This window comes from Macaca mulatta, chromosome X (assembly GCF_049350105.2).
Source record: "Macaca mulatta isolate MMU2019108-1 chromosome X, T2T-MMU8v2.0, whole genome shotgun sequence".
Taxonomy (NCBI): domain Eukaryota; kingdom Metazoa; phylum Chordata; class Mammalia; order Primates; family Cercopithecidae; genus Macaca; species Macaca mulatta.
Window position 1 is genome coordinate 8,146,661 of NC_133426.1, and position 15,383 is coordinate 8,162,043.

Sequence of the window (15,383 nt, forward strand, 5' to 3'; positions counted from 1 at the left end):
GAATAAAATACCTAGGAATCCAACTTACAAGGGATGTGAAGGACCTCTTCAAGGAGAACTAAAAACCACTCCTCAACAAGATAAAAGAGGACACAAACAAATGGAAGAACATTCCATCTTCATGGATAGGAAGAATCAACATTGTGAAAATGGCCATACTGCCCAAGGTAATTTATAGATTAAATGCCATCCCCATCAAGCTACCAATGACTTTCTTCACAGAATTGGAAAAAACTAATTTAAAGTTCATATGGAACCAAAAAAGAGCCCGCATTGCCAAGACAGTCCTAAGCCAAAAGGACAAAGCTGGAGGCATCATGCTACCTGACTTCAAACTATACTACAAGGCTACAGTAACCAAAACAGCATGGTACTGGTACCAAAACAAAGATATAGACCAATGGAACAGAACAGAGCCCTTGGAAATAATACCACACATCTATAACCATCTGATCTTTGACAAACCTGACAAAAACAAGAAATGGAGGAAGGATTCCCTATGTAATAAATGGGGCTGGGAAAACTGGCTGTCCATATGTAGAAACCTGAAACTGGATCCCTTCCTTACACCTTATACAAACATTAATTCAAGATGGATTAAAGACTTGAATGTTAGACCTAAAACCATAAAAACCCTAGAAGAAAAGCTAGGAAATAACATTCAGGCTATAGGCATGGGCAAGGACTTCATGACTAAAACACCAAAAGCAATGGCAACAAAAGCCAAAATTGACAAATGGGATCTAATTAAACGAAAGAGCTTCTGCACAGCAAGAAAAAAACTACCATCAGAGTGAACAGGCAACCTACAGAATGGGAGAACATTTTTACAATCTACCCATCTGACAAAGGGCTAATATCCAGAATCTAAAAAGAACTTAAACAAATTTACAAGAAAAAAAAATCAAAGAACTCCATCAAAAAGTGGGCAAAAGATATGAACAGATACTTCTCAAAAGAAGACATTTATACAGCCAACAGACACATGAAAAAATGCTCATCATCACTCACCATCAGAGAAATGCAAATCAAAACCACAATGAGATACCATCTCACACCAGTTAGAATGACGATCATTAAAGTCAGGAAACAACGGCTGCTGGAGAGGATGTGGAGAAATAGGAACACTTTTACACTGTTGGTGAAAGTGTAAACTAGTTCAACCATTGTAGAAGACAGTGTGGCGATTCCTCAAGGATCTAGAACTAGAAATACCATTTGACCCAGCCATCCCATTACTGGGCATATACTGAAAGGATTATAAATCATTCTGCTATAAAGACACAGGCACATGTATGTTTACTGCGGCACTATTCACAATAGCAGAGACTTGGAACCAATGCAAATGTCCATCAATGACAGACTGGATTAAGAAAATGTGGCACATATACACCATTGAATCCTATGCAGCCATAAAAAAGGATGAGTTCATGTCCTTTATATGGACATGGATGAAGCTAGAAACCATCATTCTGAGCAAACTATTGCAAGGACAGAAAACCAAACACCACATGTTCTCACTCATAGATGAGAATTGAACAATAAAAACACTTGGACACAGAGTGGGGAACATCACCCACTGGGGCCTGTCGTGGGGTGGGGGAAGGGGGGAGGGATAGCATTAGGAGATATACCTAATGTAAATGATGAGTTAATGGGTGCAGCACACCAACATAGCACATGTATACATATGTAGCAAACCTGCACGTTGTGCACATGTACCCTAGAACTTAAAAGTGTAATAATTAAAAAAAAAAAGAAAAGAAAAATATACCAAGTAGGATTTTTAAAATGTTAGACACCACAGAAGATAAGATTACTTAAAAGGAATGCAAAGACAATGATTTAAAATAAATAAATAAATAAATAAATTTTATTAAAATTGTATGTCCAAAGTTAGAGGAATCTCAATTACCCCTAAGCAGAAGAAACAAAGATAATTAAATCAAAGTATACTTAATCATATTGCTTCATATGCCAGATACTGAAGGAAAATCCTCAAAGCAGATAGAAAAATTAAAAGACACATTATATACAGTAAAACAAGGATAAGAATCTCAAAGGTTTTTCAGAAAATATGCATGCCAGAAGAAAATAAAGCAGTATCTTTAAAACACTATTTAAAAAAAAAAAAAATCAACCTAGAATTGTATACCCATGAAATATCTTTGAAAAGGGAAGATGCCTTAAAGACTACCACAGGTATACAAAAGGTGAACTCATAGCCACCAACCCAGCATTATGAGAAATGTTAAAAGCAAAAGGAAAATGATAACAGATGAACATTGGGGTCTACACAAAGGATGAAGAGCTCTAGAAATAATAACTACATGATTATATTTAAAAGATGATTTTTCTTATTTTTATATCTCTGGAAGAAGATAAGTTTAAAGCAAAAACCATAAAAATGTGATGTGGAGCTTGCAACAAATGTAGAAGTATGATTTAGGACACTAATAATACAAATGAAGGGAGTAAATAATGAAAGTATATTGTTGGCCGGGCGCGGTGGCTCAAGCCTGTAATCCCAGCACTTTGGGAGGCTGAGACGGGTGGATCACGAGGTCAGGAGATCGAGACCATTCTGGCTAACACGGTGAAACCCCGTCTCTACTAAAAAAAATACAAAAAACTAGCCGGGCGAGGTGGCGGGCGCCTATAGTCCCAGCTACTCGGGAGGCTGAGGCAGGAGAATGGTGGGAACCTGGGAGGCTTGCAGTGAGCTGAGATCCGGCTACTGCACTCCCGCCCGGGCGACAGAGCAAGACTCCATCTCAAAAAAAAAAAAAAAAAAAAAAAGGAAAGTATATTGTTATGACATTTTCATATTACATGAAGTCATTCAAGATAAAACATACTGTGTTCCAAAAAGCAATTCTCAAAAAATTTAAAAGGATAGAAATCCTAAGTTTTGTCTTAACTAGATGTCAGTAGGAAGATATATGTAAAATTCTCAAAAATTTACAAAATAAACCATACACTCATATGAAATTCAAAAATGGAATCACAGAAGTAATTAGAAAATAGCTGTGTAAAAATAAAAACACGCTGTAACACAAAATGTGGGTTGTAGCTAAAGTAGTGCATAGGGCAAAATTTATAGCATAAAGCTCTTATATATGAGAAGAAAATAAGGTCTCAAACTAATTATGTCAGCTCTTGCAATAAGAAATTATATAGAGTCAAACTAATCAAAATTAAGCAAAAGTAAGGAAATAATGAAGGACAGCAATCAATAGCATAGAAAATGACAAAAATAAAGAAAAACAATAAAGCAAGAAGTTTTTTTTTTTTTAAGGAGCACTAAAATTGACAAAATTCTATTGGGATGTATCAAGAAAAAAGTAGAGAATACATAAATTACCAATGTCATTATTGCAAAAAGGGTTCATCACTACAGACCTAACAGACATCAAAATGCTAACAATAAAGGTAGATTAGGCAATAATATGACCTACTCTATTTTTATCAATGTGATAACTTTGATGAAATCATTTACTTCCTACAAAGACACAGGTTATAAACACTACTAAAGAAGAAATAGACAACGTGAATAGTCCTATGTCTACTAAAACATGGAAATAATATATAAAAGTCTCAATAAGTAAATAAATAAACTTAATGCTCATACAGGAGCTTCTACTTCTTAGAGAAGATAAATATCAGAATTATTTCTAAGTTCCTCCATGAAAGCTCTACCAACTCAGATAAAAGGAGACTCTCTTCATTCATTGTCTCATTTAACTGGAGTACATCATTCTGCTAGTTACATGAGACAGGAAGGCTAAACTTTATTCCTGCTATCATGTTTAGACTGCATTGGGGAATAAAGATAAATCAACAATTATAATTCTGTATCTTGAATAATAAAATAGCGTTTTTCATTTTTATTTATAAAGAACCATTTTCATCTGCTGATTTTTTCTTTTTCTTGTTCCTTTTTTTTTTTTTTTTTTTGAAACAGGGTATCATTCTGTCACCTAGGCTGGAACACAGTGGCACGAACATGGCTCACTACAGCCTCGACCTCCTGGGCTCAAGCAATCCTCCTGCCTCAGCCTCCTGTCTAACTGGGACCACAGGTGACCACAGACATGTGCCACCATGCTTGGCTAACTTTTTTTTATTTTTTATGTTTTGAGGAGATGGGGTCTGACTTTGTTGTCCAGGCCGGTCTTAAACTCCTGGGTTCCAGTGATCCTCCCGTCTTGGCCTCCCAAAATTCTGGTATTACAGGTGTGAGCCACTGAGCCTAGCATCACCTGCTGATTTTTAATCATTTTAAGCAATTGCACATTTTCTCCCTATAGAATATCACTGCACAAATCACAGAAGGTTTCACAGAATTGATAGAAAACTTCAAGTGAGTGCTTTTTTGTTGTTTGTTTTTTAAAACAGGGTCTCACTCTGTCACCCTGGCTAGAGTGCAGTAGCACAAACATGGCTCACTGCAGTATCGACCTCTTGGGCTCAAGCAATCCTCCTGCCCCAGCCTCCTGTGTAGCTGGGACCACAGGCATGTGCCACCACAGGCACAAACATGGCTATCCCTAAAATAGGGGGCCCCAGTATCCAAGAAGGACATTCACATACTTGCTACTCAAAGGCTAGGCCTTAGTTCAGCAGCATTAGCATTCACTTGGGAGCTTGCTGGAAATGCAGACTCTCCTGGCCACACCACATACCTTCTGAATACCATATGCCTACCGAACACCATATACCTACTTAATCAGAATCTGCATTAAAGCAGATTCCTAGATGATCTGTGTGCGTGACCAAGTGTGAGAAGGCCAGTTCTGGATCATGCTGGACACTGGAGTTGGCATCTTTGGACGCATGAGTGTCTCCCTCTCCACATTGAAATTTCCTTCGCCCCTAGTTCCTTATTCCAGAAATCAAGTTATCCAGTTTGCGCTCCATGTATCTCTGACTTCACACTCCTGACAGCATTCATTTCCCCTGACATATAAATGTATTCCAGTCTTTCCAAGGTAAAACACAAAATTCACTTTCTCAACTGTGAATTCCCCCTAACCAGAGCCTCCTCTCTCTCCTCTATGCTCTAGAGACAGTCTTAGGGAAAGACTTTAAACTTATAGAAAGAGTTGCATGTATTTGGTCTCAATTTCCTCCTTACATTTTATTCTATAACCCAGAGTTGTATGTGTTACCTACTATTGATCCACAGAAAGTCTCCCACACAGATTTCTAGTGACTTCCTAACTACAAAACTCAGTGAGCCCTTTTAGTCCGCATCTCACTGACCTCCAATACAATTAAAAAGTGTTGACCTTGTCTTCCTCTTTCAAAGTAAAAGTAGCTAATAAATATGTAATGTATGTTATCTTCAGATACTGGTTAAGTGCTTTACATGCATTCAAAAAAATTTTTTTTACTTAAATTTAGTGCTTTTGCAATTTTCATGATGCTCCCCTAACTCCTTATGTGCCTACTTGCCTAGCCCTTCTTTTCAGACTTAGGTATTCAAATTATTCTGAATAATCTCCAGTCTTGGTCCCATAAATTTTCAAAACTCATCAATTCTCCTACGATTGAGTCTAGAATAATTTGATACTCCCCCAAGTAATATAAAAAATCCAATGAAAATTGAGTCTCAGTGCTTAAAAAAGGAAAAAAAGTTTATGTTCCAGAACTATAAAATTTGATACAATGCAGATTGCACCCATCATATGGTGGTTGGCAAAGAAAATCTCATAATAATTATAAAAATTCATAAGCATTCTTCAAAACATTTCCACTCTACTACTACTACACCCCCTAAGTTGAAAAGAAGAAGACTTAGATGAATTCTGCATCTCTTCACTGGTGCCCAAGTGTTACAAAAATGTAAAAGACCAATGTTAATCATTTCTAAAAATAAAAGCCTATTATTTATAATATTAAAAACTTTTTGAAAATTGTCTATGTGGCTGGGCGCGGTGGCTCACGCCTGTAATCCCAACACTTTGGGAGGCTGAGGTAGGTGGATCACAAGGTCAGGAGTTCAAGATCAGCCTGGCCAAGATGGTAAATCCTGTCTCTACTAAAAATACAAAAATTAGCCGGGTGCAGTGGCAGGTGCCTGTAATCCCAGCTACTCAGGAGGCTGAGGCAGGAGAATCGCTTGAACCTGGGGGGCAGAGGTTGCAGTGAGCCGAGATCATGCCATTGCACTCCAGTCTGGGTGACAGAGCAAGAACCCGTCTCAAAAAAAAGAAAAGAAAATTGTCTATGTGTCAGTCACCCCAGCCTCCATCCCTTTGTCTGATCCTTACTCTCAGCTGGTCACCCTGATTCCTTTTTCACTGAGAAAAGTAAAGCATTCAAAAGACAAGTTCCACAGATGCCATTTTCACACCCACCAATGCACTGCATCTGGTCCATTAAAATCCCATGCATCCATGAATTCTCATGCATCTCCTGTCCCAGGACGTAGAAGCTTGCTCCCATTTCAAACCTGCCTCCACACACACACACAATGGTAGACATTGCCATTTAAGGTTATGTGCTTCAGCAATTCCTCCCTTGCTCCTCCAACATCAAATAACCCCTCTCTTCTGAATAATTCCCATCTGCTTGTAAAATATAATTAGTTATCTACTGTAAAAACAATTAAATGTTTGATTACCTTGTTCACACCTCTTTCCACAATCTCATTTGCGCCCCTCATCACTTTTTTCTACAGTAATGCTCACTGAAACGCTTCTGTACTCCCTCTCTGTTTCCTCCAACCATTTATCTGAAATTCATGCTAATTAGGCATTTTCTTCTGCCACCCAATAACACTGGTCTTGTCAAAGTCCACAGTGAGCTCCCTGTCACAGAATCCAATGATCAAATTTCAAGTCTCCATGCTCTTGCAGCATTTGATGCAACTGATTACCTCTTCCTTGTTGAAAAGCTTTCATCGTTTGGCTATCGGAACATCACACTCCTCTGTGTTTTCTCCCAACGTATTGGCCTCTCTTATATCTCCTTCTTTATCTCCCCGTTCCTCTTATGTTTCTGTGATTCAGAGTTTAACTCATAGACCTGTTTTCTTTCTGTCACCTCATTGAGCTTCATGACTTTAAACAGTACCTTCACGCATGGCATTTGTTCTTTCAGCCTAGAACTCTCACCTAAATTCCAAACTCCTGTGCCTATTTCCCTACAGCGCATCTCATACGGATTTCCATTTGCATCTGAAACATACCAGGCTCAACACCAAACTTCTGGTCTATTCTTTCTCCCCACCTCACCCCCAAAACTATCTGTGTCCGACACATATCCCACATCTCGTACATTCCAGCTTTCTTACCCTAGTTTTTAAGGACAAAAGTTGGCGACACCACTGACTCAACCCTTTCTCCCATTCCTCATGTTGAATCTGTCACCATGACCACTCTGGATTGAGCCACCACTATCTCTCATTTGCTCAGTTGATCAGATTGTACCAAGTAAAAGAAAAAGCCTGAGTGTCTCACCCACTAGACACACTACCGCAGGTCCCATTCTAGTGTTTCTGAAGAATTGACAACTTCCTTAAAAGGAAGTACTCAAGAGCCATACTATAATGCTTGTAGGAAAATATTTCCAAATCGAAAATCTTTGTAATAAAAATTGAGTCCATCTTTCAGTTTGGACATATATCTGTTTAAGAAGAATAGCAACAAAGTTCATCTTTATTTCCCCTTCACAAATATATTCTATGTGCGGAAGCTATTGTTCGGATATGTTAAAGCAAAATATTGCTAAATGGTACTAAATTCTATGTGCTTATCCTTTTCCACCCCAACACACATCTGGGGCATATTATGTCACTTTCACGTTTAGCTTTCATCAGCTTCTTTCAAGACCTTTAACTATTTTACAGACATATCCAGACAGGTACAGGTTCGTTCCAATTCCTACAGGGTTGCATTTAATTATCACTCTAAATTTTAAGACATAAAACCGGTTGTAGAGCACTGAAGAGATAAAAAGTTTTGAGTGCAAGAAATCCCCACAGGAGAGGCATGTTAACCCTCTTACTTTTCGAGGTCTCTTTTCAGTAGTGTTGGAATATTTCTTTCAGAGCCACGTGAAGGGGCAAGGAGCCCTGTCTTCCTTCTCTCCTTGAGGTGCCATTAATTAACTATGATTTGGCTTGGCACCGTGGCTCATGCCTGTAATCCCAGCACTTTGAGAGGCCGAGGTGGGTAGATCACCTGAAGTTAGCAGTTCAAGACCAGCCTGGCCAACACGGTGAAACCCCGCCTCTACTAAAAATACAAAAATTAGCTGGGCGTGGGGCAGGTGCCTGTAATCCCAGCTACTCGGGAGGCTGAGTCAAGAGAATCGCTTGAACCTGGGAGGCAGAGATTGCAGTGAGCTGAGATCGAGCCACTGCACTCCAGCCTAGGTGACAGAGAGAGACTCTGTCTCAAAAAAAAAAATTAAGTATGATTTTAAACCACTAAAACTTCCTTCTCATTTAAGGATAAGCCTGTCCAAGCAGGGATGACTGGGCCAAGAACTTTACATTTGACACAGGCTCATCTTTTATTCCCTGGTGAAGGAAGTAAAACATCATCCTCTGCTCTGTGTGCTGTGACACAGAATAGGTTTAGGAGGGAAACCCTACAATACAGCAGGAAAGAAATGTAACTAGAAGCTACACCACCTGGATTTTAGATCTTATACTCCACTAACCAACCATGTGATCTTGGACAAATAAATTCCTTCTCCTTGTGTATCAGTTTCCTTGTCCATCAAGCTTACCTAATGAAATTCACATCTAACTTCTTCCAAGGACTGTTATGGGAATCAAATCTATAAGCCTGAGAGACATTTCAAAATGCAAAATCGCAAATAAATTACTTGATAATTATATATGTAGTAAAATGAAAACCTCCTTTTCCTTCCCATTTCCAGGCTGAGAAAGACTGCATATCTCAGGATGCATATTCATCCCAAACAACTTGTATTTTTAGCTTTGATTGATCCCTGAAGTCAATAAGGTTTCAGCTTTCTATGACATTAACATGTACTGCATACTTCCAATGTTGACATCCACTGAGTTCTTACTTAGTGTTGAGATTTCATGAATCAGAAACATGAAAGTCAAAGATGGCAGCTGTTTTATCCAATGCCGACGTCCACTGAGTTCTTACTTAGGGTTGAGATGCCATGAATCAGAAACATCAAAATCAAAGATGGGAGCTGTTTCATCCAGCAAGGAAGCAAGTCATAAACAATGATATATCAAGTTTCACCAAAACTAAGATCATTAAGAATGAGAAAGAAATATTGCCATTTAAAATTTAAGATTCCACTGATTGTGAAAAAGGAAAGTTTCAATCTAGGAAAATGTACCTTTTGTATTTGGTTAAAAAAATAGTTTGTCATCATTTGTAAGACTTTTGAAAATAAGAGAACAGGCCGGGTGCAGTGGCTCATGCCTGTAATCCCAGCACTTTGGGAGGCTGAGGTGGGCGGATCACCTGAGGTCAGGAGTTTGAGACTAGCCTGGCCAAGAGGGGGAAATCCCATCTCTACTAAAAATACAAAAATAAGGGGGAGTGGTGACACATGCCTGTAATCCCAGATACTCAGGAGGCTGAGGCAGGAGAATCGCTCGAACCTGGGAGGCAGAGGTTGCAGTGAGCCAAGATCATGCCACTGCATTCTAGTCTGGGTGATAGATCGAGACTCTGTCTCGAAAAAAAAAAAAAAAAAAAGAAAAGAAAATAAGAGAACAGTGATAATGGTTAGTTAATAAACTGAATCTACAAAACAGAATCTATTTGCCTATCTATGTATCTATGATTACATGCCATGTTCCAAAAACTTGATACATGAAAAAAAATCTCATATAATCCAGAGGACTGCTGAAATATCTCACTTTTTTCCTGTTTTGATACAAACATTTAACTTCTTCATTTAAAAAATGACATTTACTGGGCTGGGCACGGTGGCTCACGCCTGTAATCACAGCACTTTGGGAGGCCGAGGCGGGCAGATCACAAGGTCAGGAGATGGAGACCATCCTGGCCAACATGGTGAAACCCCGTCTCTACTAAAAATACAAAAATTAGCCGGGCGTGGTGATGCATGCCTGTAGTCCCAGCTACTCAGGAGTCTGAGGCAGGAGAATTACTTGAACCCGGGAGGCAGAGGTTGCAGTGAGCTGATATTGCACCACTGCACTCCAGCCTGGCAACACAGCAAGACTCCATCTCAAAAAAATAAAAAATAAAAAATAAAAAAAGAAGACATTATTACCTCTGACATCAGCCTAAAAGTAGCAAAAGTAGCAAAAGTTACCTTGCAAATTATAATAAAATAGGTAATCAGATGAGAAGTGAGAGAGATCAGGATATGAGTACGAACTGAACCAATTCTAGGTATGTTATTAATGTGCCTCCAAAAGTCTCCTCCATGTAGGAAAATTTATTTTGTGATTAAAATTACCAAGAACAATGTTTTATGTTTAGAAATGGGTGCTGGTAATACAGATTAAGAAGTAACAATACTCTAAATGGTAAGGTGAGTTTTGTGATATAATTATGACTGTTCTTTGTTTTATTGTTTTTTGTTTTGACACAGGCTCTTACTCTGTTGCCCAGTCTGGACTGCAGTGGCATGATCATAGCTCGCTGCAACCTCGAACTCCTGGCCTCAAGCAATCCTCCTGCCTCGGCTTCCCAAAGTGCAGATATTACAGGCATTAGCCACTGCGCCCAGCCTGTTCTTTTTCTTGGAGCAAGAATTAAAAAACTGTTTCTATAAAGGGCCAGATAATAGATATTTTCAGCTATAAGGGCCATATAATGTTACAACTACTCAATTCTGTTGTTGTAGCACAAAAGCAGCCATGGACAATATGTAAACAAACCAGTGTGGCTGTGTTCCAATAAAGTTTTATTTATAAAACAAGAGGCAGACCAGTTTGCCTTGCGAGTCATGGTTTGCAAACCTATGCCTTAGAAGACAAATAAGCTCAGACTGCCCTGCAAGTAAACATACTGGGCCGAACATGTCTAACAGTGTATAATTGTTTCAATTGAAGGATAATGTAATCTAGAGTCCCTTTTGGGTCTGAACTTTTACAAAGGGAAAGCTTGGAGTCATGACAATATGGACTTTGTATGCATTCTTAACAAATAATGTGAGAATGGGGAGAATGAACAGGATTGTATTAGACCTGTCTCCATAAGTGACTAGGCTTAAAAATGCTGAAACAGCCATCAGTGTTTTCAAGGTTCAGCCTACTTCAACACAATAGTCAGATACTTACTGCAAAATAAAACAGATGCAAAAAACACACAGGGACGTAAAAACAATCAAAGCCACTAAAATGGAACATCAAGTCTTGAGTTATTTAACCGTTGGGTTGAAGCAACTCATCAAAGCTCCTCACATTAAATGGCATCTGTTTTCCCCACCTTTCAAGTTTCAATTAACCTTTCCTGCCAGAAGGGATCACAATTCAAACACCTGAGTCCCATTTTAATAAACTGGATTTGGTTCAGAACACCTCACAGTTACCTCAGAGAATGGCAGTTACAGAAACCTGCTCTTGAATTTGAAATTTACAGGAAGAAAGCTTTCAAATTACCTTCAATTATATCTTCCTTCTCAGAGATCAGATGTAAAAATATCAGCCCAGAGTCACTGATATTTAGGGATAACAAATTTATAAAACAAACACCTTGTTCCTCAAGATTCTATAAACAGGTCAGGCGCAGTGGCTCATGCCTATAATCCCAGCAATTTGGGAGGCCAAGGAAGGTGGATCACTTGAGGCCAAGAGTTTGAGAGCTGCCTGGCTAACACAGCAAAACCCCCGTCTCTACTAAAAATGCAAAAATCAGCTGAGCATGGTGGTGCATGCCTATAATTCCAGCTATTTGGGAGGCTGAGGCACGAGAATCACTTGAACCCAGGAGGCGGAGGGTGCAGTGAGCCGAGATCACGCCACTGCAATCCAGCATGGGCAACCGAAAAAAAAAATATTCTATAAATCTATTTTTGTGCCTATAGATGTATAGTTTGTGTATGGAATAGAATAGAAAATTAAAGTTAAGAGCACAACAGTCACTCCACTAGACAGTGTGCTCTAATTGTGTTGACAAGGATTACCAATGTGGGTAAAAATTCAGAATCAATAGTTGATTCAGATACTTCACAGAGCTGTGACCCGCAAGCCTATAACACATAATACAAATCATTGTATTTGTATACAATCATAATACAATATCATTGTGTTGCTTTTGTACAGCTTGATAAGCTCTGTACCATGCACTCACATTCATTATCTATTTTAATAAACACCGTGTAAGATCAATAGGATAAATCCCTCATCTGACAATGAGGTTGAAGACACAGGTTAATTGATTTAACTGAATTCATACAGTAAGTTGGTTTTGCAGTTAGGATTGGAATCAGGTTACCATCATTCACAGCTGAGATCTTTCATTGAGGAGAAAATAAGCCCCACAAAGGCTGGAATTTTTGCGTGATTTGTTTACTACCACATCACTAACAAACTGCAGGGCACGTTACAGGTATTCAAAAAGTTCATGTTGAATCAATGAATGAATAGATATTTTTAAAATATTAACTAAAATAGGAACACAGAAAAGGTAAAAGCAGAACACAGACATGGGATGGCCTCACTCTCTTTATCCTTGCAGCAAATCATCAGTTTTGTTTATTTCTGCTGCGTCTTTTCTATATCTCAAGGGGCCCAAACCCATTATGATCCCTGGTGACTGGCCAAGTGGAGTTAACCAGGAACAACACTTAGATAATCAGTGAGAGGGATAAAAAGACAGGAGTTTTAGACCCAGCCTTTCTACCTAGAGGGTTGGCCGTGGACAAGCCATTCATTTGAGGAGCTTCAACTTCCCAGTCCTTCTTGGCTTCTACACACAACTCTTGGGGACTTACTACCTGCCTTGCTTAACTACAGGAATATGGGAAAGGTCAAGTAAGATTTGGAAGATATTTTACACACAATACATAGTGATGAAGCCATTATTGTCCTAATTCTGCAGTCATTTTCTCAGAATAAGATCCAGAGTGAAACATAGGCAATGGGATTACACTAGTATTTATTTGCTGTAGTGGATGAGGACCAGACCAATGTCTCTGGATCCTTGGAAGAGTTCCCTTTCACCCCCCAGTTCTGTTCAAAGATAATCCATAACACCATTTCATTCTGATGTCGGGGCACCTCTTCTGGCCAAGACCCTTAACTGAGCTTTCTTGACTGCCAAAATGGACTCTTTTGACTCATTCTCTACTGTTCCCCCCAAACCTTCAGATTCTCCTACTTCTCAAGTCCACTGTCCTTGGAACCCTTGGAACCAGGCAGTCTGCTTGGCCTTGTGTCTGGTTACTTCTCAGCAGAATCCAGGCTGGTACAGGGCCTGTGCCCCCTGTATTCCCTGGGGAAGACAGTCCAGTAAAGCAGATCTTCTCCTTTTTTGCGCTATTGGTGATTTTAGACAGTAGTCCTTCAGGACAACATTACACATTCTTCTAGTAAGGATGATAGAGAGATGAATGGGTAGATATAAGGGTGGATGGCTGGATGGATGAATGGATGGATAGACAGATAAATATATATAGATAATAGATAGATGGATAGATGAATGGATGGATAGATGATGGATGGATGGATGGATGGATAGATGGATGGATGGATGGATGGATGGATGGATGGATAGATGGATGGATGGATAGATGATGGATGGATGGATGGATGGATGGATGGATGGATAGATGGATGGATGGATGGATGGATAGATGGATGGATGGATGGATGGATGGATGGATGGATAGATGGATGGATGGATGGATGGATGGATGGATGGATGGATAGATGGATGGATGGATGGATGGATGGATGGATGGATGGATAGATGGATGGATGGATAGATGATGGATGGATGGATGGATGGATGGATGGATAGATGGATGGATGGATAGATGGATGGATGGATGGATAGATGGATGGATGGATGGATGGATAGATGGATGGATGGATGGATAGATGGATGGATGGATAGATGATGGATGGATGGATGGATGGATGGATAGATGGATGGATGGATAGATGGATGGATGGATAGATGATGGATGGATGGATAGATGATGGATGGATGGATGGATGGATGGATGGATGGATGGATAGATGGATGGATGGATAGATGATGGATGGATGGATGGATGGATGGATAGATGGATGGATGGATAGATGGATGGATGGATGGATGGATAGATGGATGGATGGATGGATAGATGGATGGATGGATAGATGATGGATGGATGGATGGATGGATGGATAGATGGATGGATGGATGGATAGATGGATGGATGGATAGATGATGGATGGATGGATGGATGGATGGATAGATGGATGGATGGATGGATAGATGGATGGATGGATGGATGGATAGATGATGGATGGATGGATGGATGGATGGATAGATGATGGATGGATGGATGGATGGATGGATGGATAGATGGATGGATAGATGATGGATGGATGGATGGATGGATGGATGGATGGATAGATGATGGATGGATGGATAGATGGATGGATGGATGGATGGATGGATAGATGATAGACGGATGGATGTATTGATAGATGGATGGATAGATGGCCAGCTGGCTAGCTGGCTGGCTGGCCGGCTGGAGAGATGAACAGATAGATGCTAATCTAACTGATAGTTAGGTGAAGTAAGATGCCTCTCTCCTGTACAGTTAACAGCCGGCAAGCATTCTGCCCAGGATATGAGGAGGAACCCCAAGGGGGAACAAAGAGATGAAAATATTTGAGAAACACCATTAGTAATAATACGAGTCTCTTCTCCCAAATGGCATGAATACTTCAAAAGCATGTAAAAACTGCTCAGAATAGCTATGATATAAGGTGAGAGGGTAGTGACAATCGATACCTTTAGAAAGCTTGTAGTCTTCCATCTATGCATCATAAATTTGTTTTTGTCTGGTTAGCCAATAATGCAAGCAGTGGGTAGCCAGGTTTTAAGAAGGTTTTAAGAAGCCAGGTTTTTACATGAATTTACATATACCCACACACACCTGCAGTTAATGAACTCCCCAAGCTGCAGAAGAATAAGAGGGCCATTCATTCCCATGACCCACATAAGCATAGTCAGATTTGGGTCAAGTGTTTTAAGTATCACTGACGGTCTCCTACCTCACAAAAGCTTTGGCACTGGTGTTTCCTCAGGTCCCCGGATTCCTTGCAGGGCTCCAGACACTGGAAGAGAGGAACAATAAAAATAAATAAAACATGGAAACAAAGAAACAAAGCTGAGAGGAAAAAAGAATTCACCTGTGATTGTTGCTTTTCAATGCTCGTTTATTCGGGTTAGTTTAGAAAACCA

At 39.6% G+C, this 15,383-nt stretch overlaps 1 protein-coding gene across 2 annotated transcripts in view; it reads right to left on the bottom strand.

The window, feature by feature from the left end:
* ANOS1 (anosmin 1) overlaps window positions 1-15,383 on the bottom strand; it is a 214,002-nt gene that overhangs the window by 86,784 nt on the left and 111,835 nt on the right. For both annotated transcript variants that reach the window (XM_015126912.3, XM_077988081.1), the window contains exon 3: window positions 15,194-15,256. In XM_015126912.3, coding sequence (XP_014982398.3) covers window positions 15,194-15,256 — 63 coding nt within the window. The remainder of the gene's footprint in view (window positions 1-15,193; window positions 15,257-15,383) is intronic.